A 23,787-nucleotide genomic window follows, 5' to 3' on the forward strand; every position below is an offset into this window, starting at 1 on the left:
AAGGTTTCATTACGTAGTCCAGACTGGCCTCAAATTTTCAATCCTCCCACTTCAGCCTACAGTTCTGGGATTATAGGCATGTGCCTCTATTCCTGGCTCCCAGGTGAGTATTTTTAATTCTTAATAAGTAGAATTTGGGTTAAATAATGTAGCTAGTTCTCATTTCAGGTTCTCAGCACCATATATAGAACATCTTTAAAATTATTTTTTAATCATTCAAGCAATATAACTATTTGACTCTGAATAAAAATCGTTTATGAACCCAAAAGCAATTGCAATTTTTAGCAGTCTTTCCCTCCAAAAAGTAAATGAGTCTTGAAATGCAATGGAAACAGGAACACATGATTCTGTGTAGTTTTCAGCAGACAAATTATATTGCTATCAAAAAGAGCTAAGGATCTTGTCAAATTGTTTCATTGCTATTTTAATAACAATAATTACAATAGCAAATCCTAACACTGTATATAAAATTCTACCTATATATTAATTCCACAGTCCAAAAGAGGAAAAAGGCAAAAGCCACAAAGTAAAACTTAGCTTGCTCCAATATTTTAGATAAAGATGAAGAATAAGTAGAGAAGAAAGCAAGCTCTCCTTCTGTACATTCTATGAAAAACAATACATCAAATCCTAGAGCCTCAAATAGTGTCTGTATATCTAGCTCCAACCACTTGTATATTATGGGTATATTACTTACTCCTGCACCCCCTTTGCACAGATTGTTTTGCAGATAAAATGAGCTATGCATGTAGTATTTTTTTAAGTTCCTTAAAAGGAACTCATATTTTCATTGTTACTGCAACCACATGCTAACTTAAGGAGTTGAATCTTGCACAACAGAATCCCTCTGGATCCTCAGCACTTGACAGCGACTCTGGTAATCCACAGAGGAATGAAAGTTGTTTAAATTCTCCTTCAACTTGTAGGCAGTTGAGAAGGAGGGCAAAGTCAAACCCTGGAACTACTGACCCCAGATTCGGTCATTCACCACTAACTAAATCTGTTTTTCTGCTGCCTATTTCCTATTGACAAAATGTCTTTCCATGTAGAGACAAAAGTGTTATTCACGCTGAATATTTATGAGTGCCAACAAAGTTAAGAAAAATGAAATACTCAGAGGAAACTTTAAAATAAAACCAGATCATGAAAGTTCAGCACTAACAGCTACTAGTCCCTTAAGAATGAATTCATCTTTAAAAAAACACTAAGTTTATATCTGACATTCTGGGAGAGTGATGTTGACCAAAGCTGGAGTGGGAGCTGTGGCTACAAATGCTGAGTGAAGGCTACCAAGAAGAACATAGCAGATAAATCTATAAACATGCTACAAGGACACTCTCAAGCTGGTGTCACAGAACTTAAATATACTGTCATATTTTTAAGCAGCAAAGACATGATGTAACCAAATTACAACTGAACAGGAAAAATTGGTGAAGTGGTTTTCTGTAAATAGTATCTTGGAGCAAGGACTACGGTTACAATTACTATTATGTGAGCCCTTTTGAATTCTTTATTCACAACATGTATACCACTACTTGTAGCTTACCCTAAATCTAGATGAGGAATAACAAATAGGTTTTGTTTTATGTGCAAATTTCACTTCAGCAATAGAGGCTGTGTTAGGAAGGACTATTGAGGTTATATAGAAAGGAGTATAGGCAAATCCCACCCTGTATGAAGGACAAGGGGCGTGAAGCTCCAGAAAGATGCATCTGCAGCTAGAATGGTTCTCAACTGTGGTCAGCTTAGCTCCTTCCAGGAGAACCTGGCAATATCTATAGACATTTCTAAATGTCTCAACCCAAATTGAGGGCACTACTACTGTTGGTGGCCAGGGATGATGTCAAACAGTCTATAGCCTTTCCTTGCCCCAAACATCTGGGCCAGAATATCAATAATCCTAAAAACATGAATCATAGTCTAGCCTTATCTACCCTATAGTTAGTACATGGATCCAGGTTTTTAGTCAAACATACCTCTCCTAGTGCCACGCAGGTCTAGTCCCATGATCGATGTGGTACACCTAGGGAGTCAACCTCATTTACACAGATCACATGTCTCTCCCTAACTCTGTCTGTGATCTTGGACATACATTTCATTCCTTAAAGTTTTGGTTTCTTCATCTATAAGAGGGAAGAACCAGACAAAAAACAAAACTTCCAGGAAATCTGTAAACAGACTAAAAGGATGAAATCTCACGTTCATAATAAAAGTAATACCAGTTGTAGGAAATATTGAATAAGGCATCAATGAGATATGGATATCCCACTCAACAAAGTATTTCTTTAGTTTGACAAATGTTAATCTGCCAGCTTACAGTTTCTAGCTGTGCCTGAAATTAAAATTGTATAATACTTAATTGTTTTCCATCGGTGCCCTCGTCTTTAGGTTAAGTGACTTTGGAATCTCTCACAGTATCTTTAACTCCTAGATCATCTCCATTATACAATCTTCTCTTGGCTTCTTCCAACCATCTACATTGTGTGTGTGTGTGTGTGTGTGTGTGTGTGTGTGTGTGTGTGTGTGTGTGTGTGTGTGTGTGTGTGTGTGTGTGTGTGTGTGTGTGTGTGTGTGTGTGTGTGTGTGTGTGTGTGTGTGTGTGTGTGTGTGTGTGTGTGTGTGTGTGTCCGTGTGTGTGTGTGTTTTAATCTTTAAGTAGTTGTACAAAGAAGCTGCCATTTAGCAAAGCAGTTATGAATACAATATATCTTGATCAGTGTCACCCCTTTCAACATCTCACCCATCCTTCCCCAACCTACCCCTTCCCTCTGTCATCTCTTGAATTATTCAAACTACTAGGACTCATTACATCTAATTACTTTCTGGCCTTGTAAATCTGTATCACCAAGCAGTTAATACACTCAAATATTTCAGGTTTTCTGTGTGTCCATGACAAAGACTAAAAGTAGGAATTAGAGGCTGAAGCTAAGAAGTGATGGTACCAAAAAAAGTAAAATAATTTAAAGCTACAAAATACTTGCAGTTTTTAAGAGAATGAAGTACATGAAACGGTTAGAACATGTTACACTGACTAGGTATAGTATAAAATTGTCATCATGAGAGTAAGAATGTCTACCATCCACAGATGAAAGATGACTCAGAAACTCATTTTTTTAAATGTTAGGAAAAAACATCATGTACATCAGATGCAGGATTGTTGACGTCATGCCAATGACTTCAAAGGTTTGTTTACCTTTAAAGGTATATTAGACAGATACATAAAACAGCCAGAGTACACAGAAAAAAGTGACTTAAAGTCATACATTAAGTTAGATCACATCTATCAAAATAAAGATCCTATGGACCACTCCGAAAGAAGTATGTTGATACAGAAATTAAGGGCAGAAAACTAGATCATCCTGAGAAATTAAGGGCAGCAAACTAGATCATCCTGATAGTTCATATACGTCTCAAGCATATATACCCAGGAGCTTTCTAAAACAGCATGTATGTATTTACTCTTAGAAATCAGTTTCTAAATATTAGGAATATGACCTGAACCTAAATCTTTTAGCTCAAATGGTACAACCTACATATTTTTCTAAATCCTAATAAATTTATTTTTACTATTGGTTCTTTGGCAATAGTAAGTAAAGTAAGTCTAGTAACTAGCATCTGAAAATACCACAAATACAATGTTTCCACTGCATAGTTGTCTAGTACCAGTACAAGTACCAAACATTACCTACTAAGACTACATTTTTAACAAGTGAGTTTCTCTATTACTAAACAATTTTATGCTTAAATGAAGAATAAATTATTTAAATCATGTAAATGACTTAAATGAATAAATCAATGTCTTTCTATAACATTTTTTCCAAGAGAATAACCTTTCTGACACACACACACACACACACACACACACACGCGCGCGCGCGCGCGCGCGCGCGCGCACAAACACAATGCTGTTGTATTTTAAAACAAATTGGCTCTTTATGGCTTATTTTTGCAATACCAACCTTCCTGGGGTCACAACTGAGGGGTTTCAGATTTGATCTTCCCTTCAGGTATACTTACTTTACCTATCATTAGTATTTAATTTCTTTAATTATTTAGCAGCTCCATGGAACTTAATAACTGCATCTTTTAAATGAAGATAATGTTAATGTAATCTAACACAGAATAATATGGGGGAAAATGCTCAGAAAGTCATACCATTATTCAAATTCATCACATTTCACTTATTTTTGGCATACTGGCAAATAGGTAATAGATAGAAAAGGAACAGGCTTTAAATTGAAAGAATCTGTAAAGGTTACTTATATAAAAGTTTCCTGATTTTTAAAAAAATGTAAAAGTATAACTCCTCCCTTCTGAAACTCATAGATGATTTTTTTTTTTTTTTTTTTTTTTGGTCGGTCGTGGGGCTTGAACTCTGGGCCTGAGCGCTGTCCCTCAGCTCTTCAGCTCAAGGCGAGCACTCTACCACTTGAGCTACAGCGCCACTTCTGGTTTTCTGGTGGTTTATTGGAGATAGGAGTCTCACGGTCTCTCCTGCCCGGGCTGGCTTTGAACCGCGATCCTCAGATCTCAGCCTCCTGAGTAGCTAGGATTACAGGCGTGAGCCACCAGCGCCCGGCTTCATAGATGATTTTTTAACAACATTCTCAGCTGAGTCCAGTGACAGTGATGCAAAACTAATCCTGCCTCTTTTTATACGTGTGTGTGTGTGTGTGTGCGCGCGCGCGCGCGTGTGCGTGTGCGTGTGTGTGTGTGTGTGTCTTAAACACAAGAGTCTGGGCAGTCTACCACTTAAGCCACAGCTCTACTTTTTAGCTTTTTGGTGGTTAATTGGATATAAGTCTCAAGAACTTTCTTACCAGGCTGACTTGGAACCACAGTTATCAGATCTCAGCTCCTGAATAGCTAGGATTACAGGTGTGAGACAGTAGTGCCCAGCTTTATATGCACCCCTAATTCATCAAATACTTAAGCAAAAAGGACTTAGAACAACAGAGATGAAAAGTAAAATGAATAGAGAAAAATAAAGTGCAAGTCTCTCAGTCATAACCTGTTAATATGAACTACAAGAGAAAAATTTTTCAATATGTAAAATGATTAGAAGCAACATTAGTAACATGATTTTCTAAGATACTAAAAGCAAATATCTCTTGCAGTAATTTTTTAATATTGTTATTTGGATTCACTAAAAGGTAACTTAGATGAAAATTATGGACTTAACAATACCATCATTAACAACATACCTTATATTGTTTTCCATATATTCACTATCTGATTCTTCAGAACTTCTGTACTTATCTGGATCTGGAAGGGTGCTTGGATCAAATCCAACATCATCATCATCACTCCAATCCAGAAAGGCTTCTTCTTCTTCATCTTTAGCCTTAGAAAATACAAAGAAATTTGTGATTAAAACTTTGTGATTTTAAATAGTTGTTTTATTAGAGACATAAAAGTCTGACAGTCTCAATTAGAATACTTATATTTTGGTGAAGACCTCTGTGACTTTCAGAATTACAAGCATTTGCAAAAGGAAAGAAATATGTAACATTTCAAAAAATAAAATAAGGTAAGATTCAGAAAGGAAATGTCTGGTTTTATGATCACAGTAGTCTAAATCTTAAAGAGAGAGAGAAAGAGAGAGAGAGAGAGAGAGAGAGAGAGAGAGAGAGAGAGAGAGAGAGAGAGAGAGATCTGCAACAAGCTTATCCACTATGAACAATCTGCTGAAATCAAATGCAAATACAAAGTCAAGAAGAACGCTGGGAAAAAGGAAAAACAAAGAAAACAGACAACAAATAAAAACAAATAGAAAACAAAGGAAAAAGAGGTAATAATGCATGGAAGAGAGGTGCGTAAAGGCAGGATCTATCTACTTTCATGTAAGTTAAGTAGATGGGCTACTTTATGTTTCTGTTCTTTAGTAGTTTACTTTTGACAAAGAATAAAGTAATACAACAGCAAATACCACACATCATGTTATAAATCACTTACTGGAAGATTAGTTTTGCTGCCTAGTAGATGAACTAAAGTAATACTACACACATTTAACAAATCTAAGTAAGAAATATAAAAATCTGGGTTTTTCTGGTACCATTTTTATGATTCTTCTCCCAACCAAGTGCGAAGTACTTCAATGATTCTTTGATTTCAGATGATGAATGCTCTTCCTAGAAACTGATTTACCACTCAGAAAACTAGCACAGCCACCAACTACACAGGTCACTACTAAAACAGTTTTTGAACAGCTCCCTCCAGTTAAACTCTAAGCATAATAAAAGAAGGAGGAAGTAAAGAAGCATTAGTCACCATCAGAAAAAAAATCTCCACTGCCTTCCTGAGAAAGCTTCTAGGTAACTACACATTGTCTAGAAACACAGAAGAGGAAGGATGAAAAACTGCCATTAGCAACAACACAAAGCCGGGGTGAAGTGATTTCTGTCTTGGATGGAAAAGTCCAAACAACATTTGTTAATGTAAAGAGAGTCTACTGACAGGAAATAGTAAAACAAATCATATTAAAACAAAGAATTTTTAAAATAGAACTTGTAAATTTATTTAATAATAACCTCACTATATGTTAACATATAAAATTTTGTTGAAAAAAATAGCTATCCATGCTAAAACTACAGAAAGATATTGTATATTATTCCAAGTGTTAAATGTCTATCTTAAAAGACAGATAGCTAAACTCTCAAATCTGCTTCTGCATGCCATCTGCTGCAACTGATTGTTCTGCTTGAAATAAAAGAAAATCTAACCCCCCTCACAGATAAGTAGTTGAGAAAGGGCAAAATTACTATACAGCCTTTTCAGATAACTGTAGTTATTCTTTTTTGATATCCCAACAAACCCTGAGTTAATAGTAAGTTTTTAAAGTTACTGTAACATACAATCTATTAGCACATGGACGGATTTTTAATACTTTTGTTACATTAAAATCTGTTAGTTGTGCAAGTCTTTAATCAGTGAATGATTCTGAGACATAAGGGAAACTCTGGGTGGAATAAGGCAGATTCTCCTTCTATGATCTTCATCATATTAACACAATCTTTTTGAAAATCTTAATGGTTAATACTGCATAAAGGCACCAAAAAGACTTTTAACTAAGCTTTTGGTAACTGTAAGTAGAATAGAAAAAATAGAAAAATATTGGGGCTGGGAAGGTGGCTCAGTGGTAGAGCGCTAGCCTTGAGCTGAAGAGCTGAGGGACAGCGCCCAGGCCCAGAGTTCAGGTCCCACGACCAGACCCAAAAAAAAAAAATATATATATATATAAATAAATATAAAAGAATATAAATATAAAATAGAATATAAACTGTACAGTACTAATTTTTATACTTTCATTCTTCAACATCTGGTTAGACTGAATTTAGCACACCTCTAAGATATATTCAGCTGAACTGCATTTGATTACGCTATATCTTATCGAGGATTCTAGACTCACAATTATGGAGAACCAGCTCAAAAAAACAAAATCTGTTCTTCCTAATACTCAGCACTATTTGTGTGTGTGTATACATGCGCATACTTATATATGCATATATACATATATATAATGTATGTGTACATACATCTATATTTCTGATATGCAAATATATTTCAGATAGGCAACATATTGCAGTTTTGGCTGGAATCCAAGAAAGTAAGAGGAAATGCAGAATGATGAAATCCATACCCAAGGGGAAGAAGCAGAAAAATCCATACTAAGGCCACTTACTTATAGAATTAGTCCTTCAAAGCTAGTAGTGCTTACCCAAATTCTTCTCTGAACATTCTAAAACAATGAAAGCATTTGATTGAAAGAATAAGAAAAGCTATATAAATAATACATGCTGTGAATGTAGTTAAGAGCAATAGGCAAAGGGCTAGCACATGAATATTCAAAGCATCAAAGAACAAATTCCACATTTGGAAGGATCATCACCATTTAGAATATTAATCTGACAACTGTTTAATGCACTCTGACTTTGGCCTAAAGAATGCAATCTGAAACACAACATGCCAGTGAAGGACTCTGTCTGATTCAGCATTTTAATCTTAAGACTTTGAGCCAAATGAAATTTCTCCTAAGACCACCTTTCATAAAATTCATTGTTCTTCCTAAATTGCTCATTTACTTCCTTATTTAAAAATAGAAATATCTCACTGAGCTCTACAGGATATTGATAATACTAGAATTTTATAGCAAGCTATTAAGTAATGGTATATCCCTTACTAGTCATCACTGGTTTGCATCATCTTCTCAAGTACATGAATTAAGAAACTAAATAAATTATAAAAATACAAGTCCAAGTTGGGCTCCAGAAAAGCCTCTAATCCTCGTGAAAAAATCTGAGGACAGTGGTTCGAAGACAGCCCAGGCAGAAAAGTCTACGAGACTTATCTCCAATTAATCACCAAAAGGCTGGAAATAGAGGTGTAGCTCAAGTGGCAGAGCACTAGCCTTAAGCAGGAAAAGGCTCAGGGACAGCTTCGGCTTCATCTCTATAATCTGAACACTGATTTCTACTGTTCAAGGTTGTTGAAATTTTTCAATTTGGTAACCTTGTAGTTCTCAAGGATCCTTCTGCCTTTCTAAATCTAACTCTAATGTAAGCTAGAACATGAAACAAACGTAAATCTTCTCAGAAAGCAGCATATGTGTATTAGAAAAATACAAAATATTATACACAAAAAGAATATGATTAAAATATAGAAGTAATTTCACAAAGGTTTAAAGGTTAAAAGAATATACCACAGTACTTGAGAAAGATAGATAAAAAATACTTTTAAACCAGATCCTAAATGTTTAGTTTCATAACTGGAATATTACTCAACAATGAAAAGGACTGATCTATGTAACAACACGGATGGATCTACAGACATTCACCTTGCTAAATGAGAGAAGCCAGACCCAAAAGGCTACATATTGTATGTCACTTTACATGAAATTCTGGAAAAGGGAAAGTTTTAAGGACAGGGAACAGATCAGTATTGCTAGGCAGCAAGACAGTAATATTTGAGAGAATGGAGTTATTCTGTATTTTTGGCTGCAGTAGATACATGACTCTATGTATGTGTCAAAACCACAAAAAAGCCAAGTATACAATATGTAAGTTTAAAAGTAAAAGATCTGAAAAGAATATCTTAATGTCATTTTAAAGTATCCACAATTAATTAGTAATTATAAACAACAAACCGTAAAATGTATAGACTAGGTTCTTCAACCCGTGAAACAACACAAAAGACAGGTGGCATTCACCCACACCTACATGAGGGAAGAGGACCACCATGACTTTCAATAGGTTACCTGCAGTCTCCCACTACCCAGTCAAGGACTACTGATTGTACAACTGGATTTCTTAGAGCTAAACTAGTATTAAGAGCGCATGTTTCTAATTCACAGTTTTGAGGTTTGAGGAGATCATCTCTGAAAGCCTCACACAGGACTTAGGTTTTACCTGCCTAGTGACACATGCCATTTCTCTCAATTGTTTCAGGATGCTGAGATGCACAAACATAGGAATAAAATCCTGAAAGTAGTATTTCTAAGGGTAAGAATTCCTAGCATTTCAATAATTCATAAAGTAGTCATGGAATGAGTAAAATTACGTATCTCTCTGATACGTGGTTATATTTTCTATCCTGGTCACAACTGTTATATCTTAGGGGGAGAAGAAAAACCGTTATGTAGTTGAGATCTAGCTTTGGAGTAGTAATAAAACACTGACAAGATGGATTGTTAGTCACCTCCATGTTTGGTTTTACAATGTTTTTTTATGGTTTGTTCTACCAATTCATTATTTCTCCAGGTAGGAGCCCAAGACCAATCTCTCTCAGCTACTGAAACTGGCTCTTGTTTGGTAAAATAAACAAATAGCAATTTAAAATCAGAAATGAACTCAGGCTTTGACAAATGCATACAAATTAATCTAGTAAAATGTGAAAAGCCATTAACTATGTGGATATAAAAAGACAGAAACATCAAATCAAGGAAAAATATTCCTACATGTCAAATTTATCTTCCAAAGAAATATGCCATATCAGTATCACTGAATTTCAAATATCATTGACTGAACATTTCAAACCAAAAAAAAACAAAAAACAAAAAAAACATTTTAGACAGACCTTATTTCTCCAGGGAACACCCTGATCTTACAGTGAGCTCCTGAGCAGGATTACTTCTAGCTGGCTAGTTTTAAATAAATTATCCTTTTATTTTTTTAACTAATAATTTTCTTCTTATTCCTGACTATCCTTTTGCTCAACAATGGCTGAAGAAAATTGGGAGAGGACAAAGTACTTCCAAATTAAAGACTTTACCTGCAGAAAGCAAGAATCAGTTCTTCAAAGTTCATCACAGTCATCATACAACCCAGATATGACAGTACAAATTATATGTCCAAGAGAAGTGAAAACATACCAACAGAAAAGTATGCCTATAAAAAGCATACTTTATTTTAGCCAAAAGTTAAGAGGAAAAAAACTCAAATGCCCTACAAATAAGCACACAAATAAAATATGGGATATCCATACATTGGAGTATTATTTGTTAAATCAAGAAATGAAGTAATGAAAAATTCAAAAATAATAAATAAAAAATGAAGTAACGACAAATGTGACAGCATGGATGAACCTTGATCGTCATACATTAAGTAAAAAACTAAATAAAGAACCTCCTATTAGAAAAACTCACCTACAAAAAATTTCCATCATAGGCAGATCATAGAGACAGAAGGCAGAATAGTGACTGCCAAAAAGAATATGTCATTGGAATTAAGAAAAGTTAGTGAACCCTGGCTTTCTTCTGAAGATATAATGTGACAAACAACAGCAATAACAAAAACCTTCTGGAATTGGATAGTGGTGCTAATTGAACAAGGTTAATGCATAACAGCCACTGATAATTCAACCACTCGTTAGAAAATCTAATAGTTTGATCTTGAAGGATATTATACCATAAGATAAATCAATGTGTATGTCTGCAGAGTTAATTAAAGATAATTCCTAGGGGTACCAGTGGCTCATGCCTGTATGCCTTGCTACTCAGGAGGGCAAGATCTGAGAACTACAGCCAACCCAGGTAGGAAAGTTGGTGGGATTCATCTCCAATTAAGCACTAAAAAAGGTGGAAGTGGAGCTGTGGCTCAAGTGGAGGAGCACTAGCCTTGAACAAGAAAGCTCAGGGACAATGCCCAGATCCTGAGTTCAAGCTTCATGACTGACAAATTAAAAAAAAAAAAAAAGTCAAGTCCTTTATTCCCCACAAAAAGATTACTACATATTACTAAACTGACCCTGCAAAGGCAGAGGAGCAGAGGGGATGTGTACTAATTTTGTAAGATTTTCCCAGATTGCTTTATCTCAGATATCAAGCTTGTCAAAATAATTACACAGTGATTACTCATCTTTAATTTTCATCTAGAGGTTCCTAATCACTGAACTAGTCTATGAGAAAAATTTGTACAAAACTGACCAACTTATGATAACAAAGTTTAATGCTCTCCTTATCTTGAGGGAAGGAAGAAAATAACCTTAAACTACTAGCTCACAACTATTCACAAAGCTCTCTTTCTAGAGCATCACAGTACTAAACCTATCTTTGATCCCATAAAATTCTGTGCTCACATACATGTGGTACAACCCAAGTGTAAAGAGCACTTCAAAAGTCTTAAGGAAAATTTAAAGCAGTTATGGCATATATATGGTTTAAAGAAAACAAAAAGATACATAAAAGCCCATTTATAAACACAGTGTAGCAACAGAAATAAGGTTTTGTTCCAGGTCAATGTAGAAAATAATGTAAAAAATACTTTAGAGGAAGAAAAGTTCTAGATCAATATTAGAAAGACTTCAAATTAGCACAGAAAAAAAAACTCCTCCTAGAAATACTAAATTGGAAACAGCTTGAAGTGCTTTAAAAATTGGTTCTGTATCAGTCAAATGTCTAGGCCAGATGATCCTAACTTACAGTACTTTGCTGGTTAAACTCTTCAGACTTACAGAACCAACATTATATGAAATGGAGGAAAACTAAAAACACATCCTCTGTAAGTCAGGAAAGTGACAAAGAAAGTTACTGTGTCAACTCCTCTTCAATATACTGTTTAAATGCCTAGCCAGAGTAATGAAACAGGAGAAAGAACTAAAAGGGATACAAGTAGGCTGGGCGTCGGTGGCTCACTCCTATAATCCTAGCTACTCAGGAGGCTGAGATCTGAGGATCGCAGTTCAAAGCCAGCCAGGGCAGGAAAATCTATGAGACTCTTATCTCCAATAAACTACTAGAAAACCAGAAGTGGCGCTGTGGCTCAAGCAGTAGAGTGCTGGCCTTGAGCTGAAGAGCACAGGGGCAGCGCCCAAGCCCAGAGTTCAAGCCCCATGACTGACAAAAAAAAAAAAAAAAAAAAGGAAATTATCCCTATTTGTAGATAATATGATCCTGCATCTAAAAGACCCTAAACACTCCATCAGAATACTCTTAAATCTGATAAACACTTTGGACAAAATAGCAAGATACAAAACCATTAGTTTTCCTATATACCACAAAATGAATTAAATGAGGGAGGGGGGGACGGGAATCAGAAAAATAATCCTATTTAAAATAGCCTTTTTTCAAAATTTAATAAATCCAACTGACAACAAGAAAGACCTCTACAATAAAAACTATAAAGTAGTGAAGAAGAAAACTGAAAGAGACACTAGAAGATAGAACAACCTCTTATAGTCATGGATCCAGAGAATTAATATTGTAATTAACCAGTGAATTAAAGAATTAAACACGGAAAATGGTTCCAAATCCCATCAAACCCCAATGTCATTCTTCATAGAAGCAGAAAAATAATCCCAAAATTAGTATTATGAATAAAAGACTCCTCCTGATAGCCAAAATAACAAAAACAAAAAAGTATGTAGTATTTAGTTATGGCAGCTTAAGTGAACTAATGAAAATGCAGAGTACTTTGTAGGTGGAATGTTAATGAGAGATAATCTCAAAAATTCCATTAGTTAAGAAATTGCCTTCAATTGCTACCATGCTTTTTTTTTAATCATTTTGTTTGTGGGTTGAAAACACAATCACACCTATAAATCTGGTCTTGGTAAGTATACGCAGCTGCAGAACATTTGGCATAGGTACCTTGAAGTGAGGGATATTCTGAAAAGGCTAATTAGAAGTAACCATGTCAGAATGACCCTATTAAAGTGCAAAATCATTTTTTTCATTACCAAGAATTATATGCAAAGGCAATACTTATTCTATTCCTGTCACCTATCCATAGCTTGTGAAAATGGCTAGATCTGGGCCAAAACTACTTATCAGATCATCATAATTAGGTAATAAGAACAACTGAAAATAATAGACTTAGATCTTTTCCATACTTCAGCATTGCATATGTATCATAATAGCCAAGCTAAGTGATTCGTAGCTATATGTCACTGTGATTTTTTTGATCACTAAGACCAATTCAAAAGTTTAATTTCAGAAAAGTTATATTACTATTTATGAATGTAGTTCCACTTCAGACATCTGAAAAAAAGATTATATGCCAAACCACATGCATAGGAAGCTAACTATCTTTGGATCATTCTCAATGTTAAGTTGTGTGTGTGTGTGTGTGTGTGTGTGTGTGTGTGTGTGTGTGTGTGTAATTATTCAATTCCTAATTTTACCCACATGCATAGGAAGCTAACTATCTTTGGATCATTCTCAAGTTGTGTGTGTGTGTGTGTGTGTGTGTGTGTGTGTGTGTGTGTGTGTGTGTGTGTGTGTGTGTGTGTGTGTGTGTGTGTGTGTGTGTGTGTGTGTGTGTGTGTGTGTGTGTGTGTGTGTGTGTGTGTGTGTGTGTGTGTGTGTGTGTGTGTGTGTGTGTGTGTGTGTGTGTGTGTGTGTGTGTAATTATTCAATTCCTAATTTTACCTAATGCCAAATGTAGAACTTCAAGAAAACTATAGCAAAGGTATAAGTATTTTATTGTAGTAACTATTCTTGATTTGCATGTCAGTAAGTTAAGGTTTAGTAAAGTTTCAAAATATGAAAAATCAAGTGTTTCTCTTAAATGTCTAAGTTTCTTGCACAAATAAAACATGATTTTGACACCAAATGACAAAGAAAGACAATAAATTTACCACAACAGTTCATGCCAGAATGAAAATAATAAAGTCTTCAAAACAGAAAAATCATATGATAAAAATCCTGTTAAATACTTTCATCTGCAGGAATCAAAGTGAAACACTACAAAAAGTTTTGTCACAGGACTTACTGGGCTATCATGGGAAAAGGAGAAAATGATTTTCAAATAATCATATTTTCATTTCATTAGGGGAAGAAAGTGAGAAAAGAGAAAACTAGTATAAAGACTGTACTTGAATAAAAAAAAATAGCTAGCCAAAGGAAAATGGTCGAAGACACGAAAACTTTGTTTCATACAATTAATTCATTATACAGTTTTTAAATGTAACCTAAAACTAACCAATGTCCTTAATAAGAGGATGTCTCAGTACATCTCAGCTTAATTTTTCTTCCAAGGGAAAAGAAGCAAAAAATATGAACTCATTTCATTTAATGACCTTTTAAAATAATATTCTCCATATCTGGGATGGAAACGTTGATATACTGCATTTAGGTTTTTTTGTGTTGGTTTTTTTGTTGGTGGTGGTAGTGGTCAGGGGGCTTGAACTCTGGGCTCTTCAGCTCAAGGCTAGAACTCATCACTTGAGACACAGTGCCACTTTCAGTTTTCTGGTAGTTTATTGGAGATAAGAGTCTCACAGACTTTCCTGTGTGGGTTGGTTTTGAACCAAAATCCTCAGATCTCAGCCCCTGAGTAGCTAAGATTACATCGTGAGCCACCAGAACCCAGCTTGTAGTTAGTTGTTTTTTGTTTGTTTGTTTGTTTGTTTTGGGTCCGGTCGTGGGGTCTGTACTCTGGGCCTGAGCGCTGTCCCTCAGCTCTTCAGCTCAAGGCTAGCGTTCTACCACTTGAGCCATACCATCACTTCCGGCTTTTTTTTTTCCTGCTTATGTAGTGCTGAGGAATCGAACCTAGGGCCTCATGCATTCAAGGCAGGCGCTCTACCACTGAGCCACCTTCTCAGACCCTATATTTAGTCTTTTTAAAGTCTTGTCCTTCATATAAATCTAATACGGTTAGTTTTTAATAATAATATGGCGGTTCAAAGGTATTGTTATTTGGGCATTTTGGTTATTTTATATACTAGTATCTTATCTTAGAAATTATTTTCAGGTAAGTAGAGAGCAAAAACAAAAACTGTTAAGTATCTTCCTTCTTCTGTAAACATGTGAGGTAGAAAAAGAGAAAAGGGAACTCATAAAGGCACAAACAGAAATAAGAAGAAACTAGCCTCATCCAGCTGTGCGTTAATAAACTTTCTTGATGTGAATTTATTATCTTTGAGCTGTTTCATTTCAAACCATCAGAACTCTTCCAATTCTGGAAAACTGCAATAAATGGCAAAAAAAAAAAAATGGGATTTATGCTTTTCTTTTTCTCAGATACGAAGACAAAAATTTTCTCTGAGTCAAGGAGGTACATACAGTATCTTCCGCAGCATCTTCACAGTAAATAGCCATGTTAATCAAGGTTCACAAACTTATGAAACCCAGAGCTCTTACATATCAACGTAGACAATGTAAATTTACCTTCCGAGGACACCTCCCCCATTCTCCAAGTTAATCATGTTATTAGTGACACAATAAATACCTAACAGAATGTTCTATACAAACATTTTAGAAAGTCAAAATTCTTTACAGTAACTATCTTATAACAATATGCTATAAATTGTGGTTGAAAATAAATGTAAAAGAAGACTTCTGAAATCTCATCGGGTCTATATTTTCTATACTGTCACTAAAAGTATGACACAGGGGTTTGGGGGGTGTTTTGTTATTGTTGTTTGGTCAGTTATGGGGCTTGAACTCAGGGCCTGGATGCTGTCCCTGAGCTCTTTTGTTCAAGGCTAGCACTCTACTACTTTGAGCCACAGTGCCACCTCTGGTTTTTGAGTGATTAATTGGAAAAAAAGAATCTCATGGGGACTTTTCGGCCCAGGTTGGCTTTGAATAACGGCAATCATTAGATCTCAGGCTCCTGAATAGCTAGGATAACAGACATGAGCCCCAGTGCCCAGCTTGAGTTTTGAAACTAGAAATATATATATATATATATATATATATATATATATATATAATTTATATATTATACATATATAATTTACTATACTTTATTGATCCAGAACAATGTCTAGAGTTCGGTCACACACAAAAAATTGGTGCTGATTACTTTCAAAGAATCAAAATATAAATAAAGCTACCACATAATTTGTATTCAAATTTGCACCATGCTTTAATCTGAAAATAGTCTTTTGAAAACTACAGTATATAAAAAAAGCCACCAAGCAATAGTTATAAATAGCAACTTTCCACAAAAGGACACAAAAACACTTTAGTTTTCTTTTTTTAATATTTCAGTTATGGGGAAAAGCAAACTTACAGAAGTACTGAATTTAAAGTTTTTTAACCTATTTTTATAATTTAGGAAGACAAATGACCTCTTCAAAGAACCTAAGAAAATAATGAAGTGTTGGGAGATAACTAGACTAACCATTATTGAACCAAGAGTCTCCTTCATAAAGAGCACTTCAGATTTTTTTTGGACACAACAAGCAGTGATGCCAACACAAATGGAAACCTTTCCAAAAAAACTACAATGAGGATTGCTATGTTTTAACATTTGCATTCTGGTTATTGGTGTAATTTCTATAATAAAAATCAAGACAAGAGTGTAATTCCTTTTTTTTGAAGAAGTATGATATGAGAGGTAACAAATTTGTGGAGAAGCTCTTCAATGTCAAGGGTTAACGTGATCCAAAAAAACTATTTTTCTTAATAATTCTAAGGCTTAAGTATTACTTAACCCATATTAACAATGAAAAAAAACAGGCTCAGATAATTTAAGAAAAGGCTTCTTAATCATATGTTAGTAAATGAATGGATTTTAATCCAGGAGAGAATGACTTTAAAGTCAATGATGTTTTCTATTCCTAAGCAGTTTCTGAGCCAAATAAAATATCCATTTCTCTGTAACTAGTCCACCTGTCTCATGGCTGCACAGTCCTCTAACCATTGGTTCTACTGATGTGGTATATAGGACAAAAAGGGTTTGGATCTGTGAATATACCTGGTACATAATCTGTATAACTTTAATTTCCTTATTTGGTGAGGGAAAATAACAACTGTCAGGTGTAACACAGTGACAAGAAAAAGGAGTATAAAGACTATTCTCAAAGAGTCAAATCACCAAAAACAGCACAAAATGGATCAAAATCAATAATGATACTTTTTTGATGCTGATGCATCTTGGGTCTTGAGTGTTCTCCCAAGTTCATGTGTCAAAGGCTTGGCAGTGGCACTATTAGAAGGTGGCAGAAACTTTAGGAGGTAGAGCCTAGAAGAAGTAATTTAGGTCTTTGGGGTAATATGACCTTCCTTTTTGCCTACATCCCAGCCATTATCAGATAAATAGCCTTTCCTGTCACCCCATAGCCATAATGTATTTGTGCCACCACAAACCCAAAGCAAGAGTCAAGCAACCATGGACTGAAATCTCTAAAATCTTTAAAATCTACAAAATACCTCTTCTCCTCTCTTCACAGATCTTCTCATATACCTGCCAACAGTGACAGAAACACTAAATTGATTCTACCATGTACTCAGTGGAGAACTTGGGCTCAAATGGAAGACTATATACCCAGCCTGCACAGGGCCACCAGCACTGAAGGAAAAAATAAAACTATCATATGCTTTAACGGTTTACATCAGTAAGAACTTGTTAGGTATTAGTAACTTTTTATGACTCAATCTAATATTGAACTATTCAGAGTCTCTCTTTCCTTCCTCTGCAAAACCTGTAGAATAGGACATCACAGGTTTATTGATAACATTACACAATCTAGAGCACCTATCCGCTTTAGCTGTGCTAAATCACCTTCCCTAAGGCTAATAAGCTGTAGGTCGACTATAGGAAAATAAGAAAATAAATATCTACTAGGAATTAACCACTTAGCCTCGCCACACTCACTGTCTACTTCCCATTCCTACAAATACAACACTAATACTCAGCCACCTTACTGCAAAGAACAGTAGTAAGACACTAACCAACATACTTCTGACACTGCTGCTACTATAGTTAACAGCAACATCTGGCAGGGTTTTAGCTGTACATTCTCACTATTTAAATAGAGCCCTTCCCCCTTTTTAAACTGTTCCCTTAGAGACTACCTGTTTTTTATTCTGCATGACCACTACAATGTCACAGGCACTACTGTGCATCTGTGCACTGAGCACAGCAGCAGCTGTGAGAGGCATTTGGATAACAGCTTTAACACTAGAACAACAAATCTCTTGCTGAGAGAGCCTTCTGAGTTTACAGCCCCTAAAACTGTTCTTCCATGATGGCAAGAAACGGGCTACAGGGAGTTCTGAAAATGGGATTAGAAGTACCTTCAATCTTTCAAAAGCTTGTGACCCACTGGCCCCTCTACCTAGATCTGCACTTTCAAACCATGACTCATTACATTCACAGTAAAGACTAAAGACTAAAATACATGAAGTCCAATCTTAAAAATACATGCACTAGAACTAAAAACTAACTATGTCAGACAGGTGCCATTGCTTACACCTGTAATCCTAGCTACTCAGGAGGCTAAGATCTGAGGGTCACAGTTCAAAGCAGGAAAGTCCATGAAACTCTTTTTTCCAATTAACTACCAGAAAACCAATAGTGGTGCTGTGGTAAGGTGCTAGCCTTGAGCACAAAAACTCAGGGGCAACGTCTAGGCCCTGCGTTCAGGCCCAGGACTGGCACAAAAACTGAGAAGTAAAAATAAAATAATTAAGTCAATTGGCAGGCAGCCTAGATTGACAGGTCTGCCAGTCTTTTCCTTTGTAGAAATGAAGTCATAGAAACAATATATCCTTTCTTAGTTTAACAATATTTCTCAAAATAACACAGAACTATCTTAAAGTTTCTTCCTAAACAATCACATTTTATGGACTGTTTATCTTTTAACTTCAGGTGGGGTACCTTAAATAGCATAATAATATGTTAACACAAAATATCAATTCTAAGTCATCTCATTTAATCCCCCAAACAATGTTATAAAATATGCACTATTATTATCTTTATTTTATAATGTAAGGTAACAGGGCTTCAATAACTTATGCAAAGCCAGACAATCTAACTCCAGAGGCAGCTCTGTTTACCACTGTGCTCTGGGCTAACCAACAAAGAACTCAGCTGAAGTCCTTCAATAATTCAGGCCCCAGCACTCTGACACTGACAGTTAAAAAAACGTCTGACTGTCAGTTGCTCATGCCTGTAATCCTAGTTACTCAGGAGGCTGAGATCTGAGGACCACAGTTCAAAGCCAGCCAAGGCAGGAAAGTCCATTAGACACTAAATCGACAATAAACTACTAGAAAAAGCCAGAAGTGGCACTGTGGCTCAAGTGGTAGAGCAAAAGAAGCTCAAAGACAGGCCCTGAGTTCAAGCTTCAGGACTGGGAGGTGGGGTCTGCAGAAATTAACTTCCAAAATATCAAATAAAGCTCAATTTGTCAGGATGTTAGGAAGGTTTTGGTTACAAAAGAGATAAAACTATCTTCATGAACTTCCCAACATTTCAGAATACCTGTTTTCAAAGCAGCTGTCATTATAAAAGATAGATTTCTGCCAGGTAACATGTTTTTTTGCTTTGTTTGATTACTCTCAAAGTAATTATCAACAGACTTATGAGCTTTTGAGCATCTTGAAAGTCCTGAGAATCTGTCTCCTCCAAAGACCCCGTGGGTACAAAAATCCCCTGCTAGTGAAAATTGAATGGCATGGAAAAGTGGAGGTGCCCAGCACAGCTCCCACAAGAGAAAGCTCATCTCATTGCTCAGTGGTTATGACTGTCATGAAGTTTTCCACTAGCCACCTTTTCATCTTCATCACATATAGTACTTTCCCACTGTCTGGGTAAACCACGGATACCACCGTGCATCCTGTGGCTCTGCAAATTCTGTTCCTACTTTATGAAGACACTATCAGAAAAGCAACATCCCTCTGACCCTCAGCTATCTTGCACATTAGAATACAGAACGTCCTTCTTCGGGTCAAATAAGCACACCAGCTGGGGCTAGGCAAAAAACCTAACAGAAACAAATCTTTTGGGTTATGTGAATAAAACAGATTGATAAGACACTGCTTGATCGAATTTAGTCTAATACCTAGATGTACGAAAGATTAATAACGATATTTACTTGGAACTGATGCCCTATACTCTGTGTCTGTTAAAAGGATACAAAAACACTTTCTTATTAGAGAGCTTTGTATCATAATCAAAACATTTAAAGGATATTCTAGGACAAATAAAATTATGAGGGCCTTAAAGTATAAGTTCTATTTAAGTGACCAATCATTCAACTTCTCTGGAAGAAGTTTCATGAAAAGAATTCATGAAAAAGACAAAAGCACAAAAGAATTCGTCAAAAATGGATTGTTCTTAGGATAACAAAAGGCTTCCTTGTTGAAATAGCCAACACAATGTCATAAGACAAAGGCAATCATAGACTGAGTACGAAAGCAGTCCCATAATGGTATACTTCTTCATAAACGGGATGTTCAGAATTTTAGATGGAGGGCTGGGAAGGTAGCTCAGCGGTAGAGTGCATGCCTTGCAAGCATGAGGCCCTGGGTTCGATTCCTCAGCACCACATAAACAGAAAAGGCTGGAAGTGGCGCTGTGGCTCCAGTGGTAGAGCGCTAGCCTTGAGCTGAAGAGCTGAGGGACAGCGCCCAGACCCAGAGTTCAGGCCCCATGATCGGCCAAAAAAAAAGAATTTTGGCAGACAGACAGGAAGACAGACAGACAGACAGATTCTCTGACCTATCTGGTATAGAAAGTCCAGAGATCTAAAGCTGACAGCAAAAAAAAAAAAAAAAAAAAAGAACAAAGGTTTGAAACTGCATCTTTTCTTCCCACAGGGATCAAGAAAAGAGTGTTCAGTATCAAGTGTTCAGTATCAGAAACAAGGTGTCAATTTTTCCTCAGATTTGATATTTAGGCAGTTAGGACATTTGTGTTTACCTTTTTAAAAGAATACACACTAGGCTGGGCACTGGTGGCTCATGCCTATAATCCAAGCTACAGAGGAGGCTGAGATCTGAGGATCACAATTTGAAGCCAGCCTGGGCAGGAAAGTCCATGAAACTCCTATCTCTAATTAAGAAGTGGTGCTGTGGCTCAAAGTGGCAGAGCATTAGTCTTGAGCAAAAACGCTCAGGGATAGTGCCCAGACCCTGAGTTCAAGCCCCAGAGAGAGAGAGGGAAAAAAAAAAAAAAAGTACTCAATAGGTCAACTTTCCATTCTAAAAAAAAAAATTAAATTTTTCCAAACTTAAATACTACAAGGATTATACTAACAAAAAATGGCAATGATAACTTTCCAATTAAGAGTCCATAAAAGTTACAAAGAGCTGGGTACTAGTGGCTCACATCTATAATCCTAGCTACTCAGGAGGCTGAGATCTGAGGATCACAGGTTAAAGTTAGCCTGGCAGTAAAACCCATGAGACTCTTTCTTTTGTTTTGTTTTGTTTTTGGTCCTGTCATGAGCCTGAACTCTGGGCCTGGGCGCTGTCCCTCAGCTCTTCAGCTCAAGGCTAGTGCTCTACCACTTGAGCCACAGCGCCACTTCTGGCTTTTTTCTTATGTTGTGCTGAGGAATCAAACCCAGGGCCTCTGGCATGCAAGGCAAACACTCTACCACTGAGCCACCTTCCCAGCCCCCCCATGAGACTCTTATCTCCAATTAACCACCAGAAAACTGGAAGTGGCACTGTGGCTCAAGTGGTAGAGCACTATCCTTGAGATGAGGGACAGTGCCTAGGCCCAGAGTTCAAGCCCCATCACCAACAAAAAATAAAAAAACAAAAAGTTACGAAGAACTATGTATTTATAATGACTAAACTATGAATTATACCTAAGATATTTATTTTATATTTACTCCTAGATTTCATTTCAGCCTTCCTTCTGAGCTGTGGTTCCTGTTCTCAAACCATACCACAAATTCTAGTATGAGAACAGAGAGGATTGGGAAGGGAAGGGAAGTAAGCATGAAGAGAAAAGGAAATGATCACAAAACAAAGAGAAATGGGAAGGGCATCGATAAATTAGCATCTTTAAAAAACATATTTGTGGAAGTGGCGCTTTAGTTCAAGTGGTAGAGCGCTCGCCTTGAGCTGAAGAGCTGAGGGACAGCGCCCAGGCCCAGAGTTCAAGCCCCACGGCCGACCAAAAAAAAAAAAACAAACATATTTGTTCCGGGCATCCGTGGCTCATGCTTCTAATCCTAGCTACTCAGGAGGCTGAGATCTGAGGATCATGGTTAAAGGCAGCCTGGGCAGGAAACTGTGAAACTCTTATCTCCAACAAACCACTCAGAAAACTGGAAGTGCTGCTAAGGCTCAAGTGGTAGAGCGCTCACCTTGAGCTAAAAAGCTGAGGGATAGCGCCCAGGCCAGAGTTCAAGACAGACAGACAGACAGACACACACACACAAATTTATTTGTATTTGCACAAAGAAGAGAAATATTGCCAAATAAGTTCTCAAATTCAAACATATAGACACTTGCATGCTAGGTACCACAACTGACTTAGAAGCTCTAAGAGAAAAGGAATGGTAATGGTGCCAGAAATAATAGAAGTTACTTCAGAAGCTAGCACACTGAAGCAAAATGGACTCATATTTTTGCTGTCAAAACAAGTCTGTTTTGCAAACCAAAGCTGTCTAAACCTGGGGCGAATATTATCCCAAAGTGTTCCCGGTTTTGTGCAACTCAAAATATTTTTTGTGTGCTATGCCTCCATCCTCTTACCCCTACGCTAACTTATTTACATAAAGTGGTAATTTTAAGGGACTGAAGGATGTTTTCCTAAGTATTTTATGCTTACACCAATTTGCTTTTCTCTTAAGAGCTGAAAACAATCTGCTTGTTTTACAGACGCTAAAATAGAACACAATGATCATAAAGAATATTCAATGAAGATAACCACTTAATAGAAAAATCAACTAAAATTAAGTTGACTTTAATTGTAATTAATCATCAATCTTACTCATCTGTGATTTGCCTTGTTGATGTAACAGTGGATCAGTGTTGATGTCCACAAGGAACATTTGACAATTCAAGTTTCAAGAACAAGCAGTTCTTTGCTTTCAAATCTAAATAACTGCAAAATAGTTAACTTGTAGGGCAAATCAAAATGTCACGAAGGATGTTAGTTATTTTAATAAGTCATTGCTAACATCAAAACCATTTGTGAACTTTTCTTAGTACTTCATGAAAACTCCTTTGCACACATAAAAGCCCACCTATCAAAGCTCCAGATTTTTAGCTTTTTATTAATTTGTGGGACTGGTAAGGAGGAAAACAGATTAGGGATAAGGGACAATGGGCAGTCATACAAAAAGAGATGCCAAAATTTCTTACAAATTCTAAAACAGTGGGGGAAATATATCTTCTCAGCACTAGTGTGATCAGTAAAGAAAATATTGGAAAGGGAATGAGCAAAAAATATATATATGCAGTAGCTTATGTGTTCGAGATTTCAAAGTCCCCAATCAGGATACATCAGGCAGACTTCTCTTGAGTTACCTTTAATCATATGGCCTGGATTTGGCCTGGACCAGTTGATTAGATGTGACTGTTTATGGCATAGCCTTTCAATCTTCAAAAGCCCTGTATAAATGGTACATTTGGTCACCCTAAATAATAAAGGAGAT

The 23,787-nt window shown here is 36.3% G+C and overlaps 1 protein-coding gene across 1 annotated transcript in view; it reads right to left on the bottom strand.

Annotated features, from left to right (window-relative positions):
- Positions 1–23,787, bottom strand: part of Ddx10 (DEAD-box helicase 10) — a 114,533-nt gene that overhangs the window by 9,805 nt on the left and 80,941 nt on the right. The window contains exon 17 of the mRNA XM_070038150.1: positions 5,205–5,344. Coding sequence (XP_069894251.1) covers positions 5,205–5,344 — 140 coding nt within the window. The remainder of the gene's footprint in view (positions 1–5,204; positions 5,345–23,787) is intronic.

Source organism: Dipodomys merriami, unplaced genomic scaffold, assembly GCF_024711535.1.
Source record: "Dipodomys merriami isolate MVZ:Mamm:240054 unplaced genomic scaffold, mDipMer1.0.p SCAF_29, whole genome shotgun sequence".
Lineage (NCBI taxonomy): Eukaryota > Metazoa > Chordata > Mammalia > Rodentia > Heteromyidae > Dipodomys > Dipodomys merriami.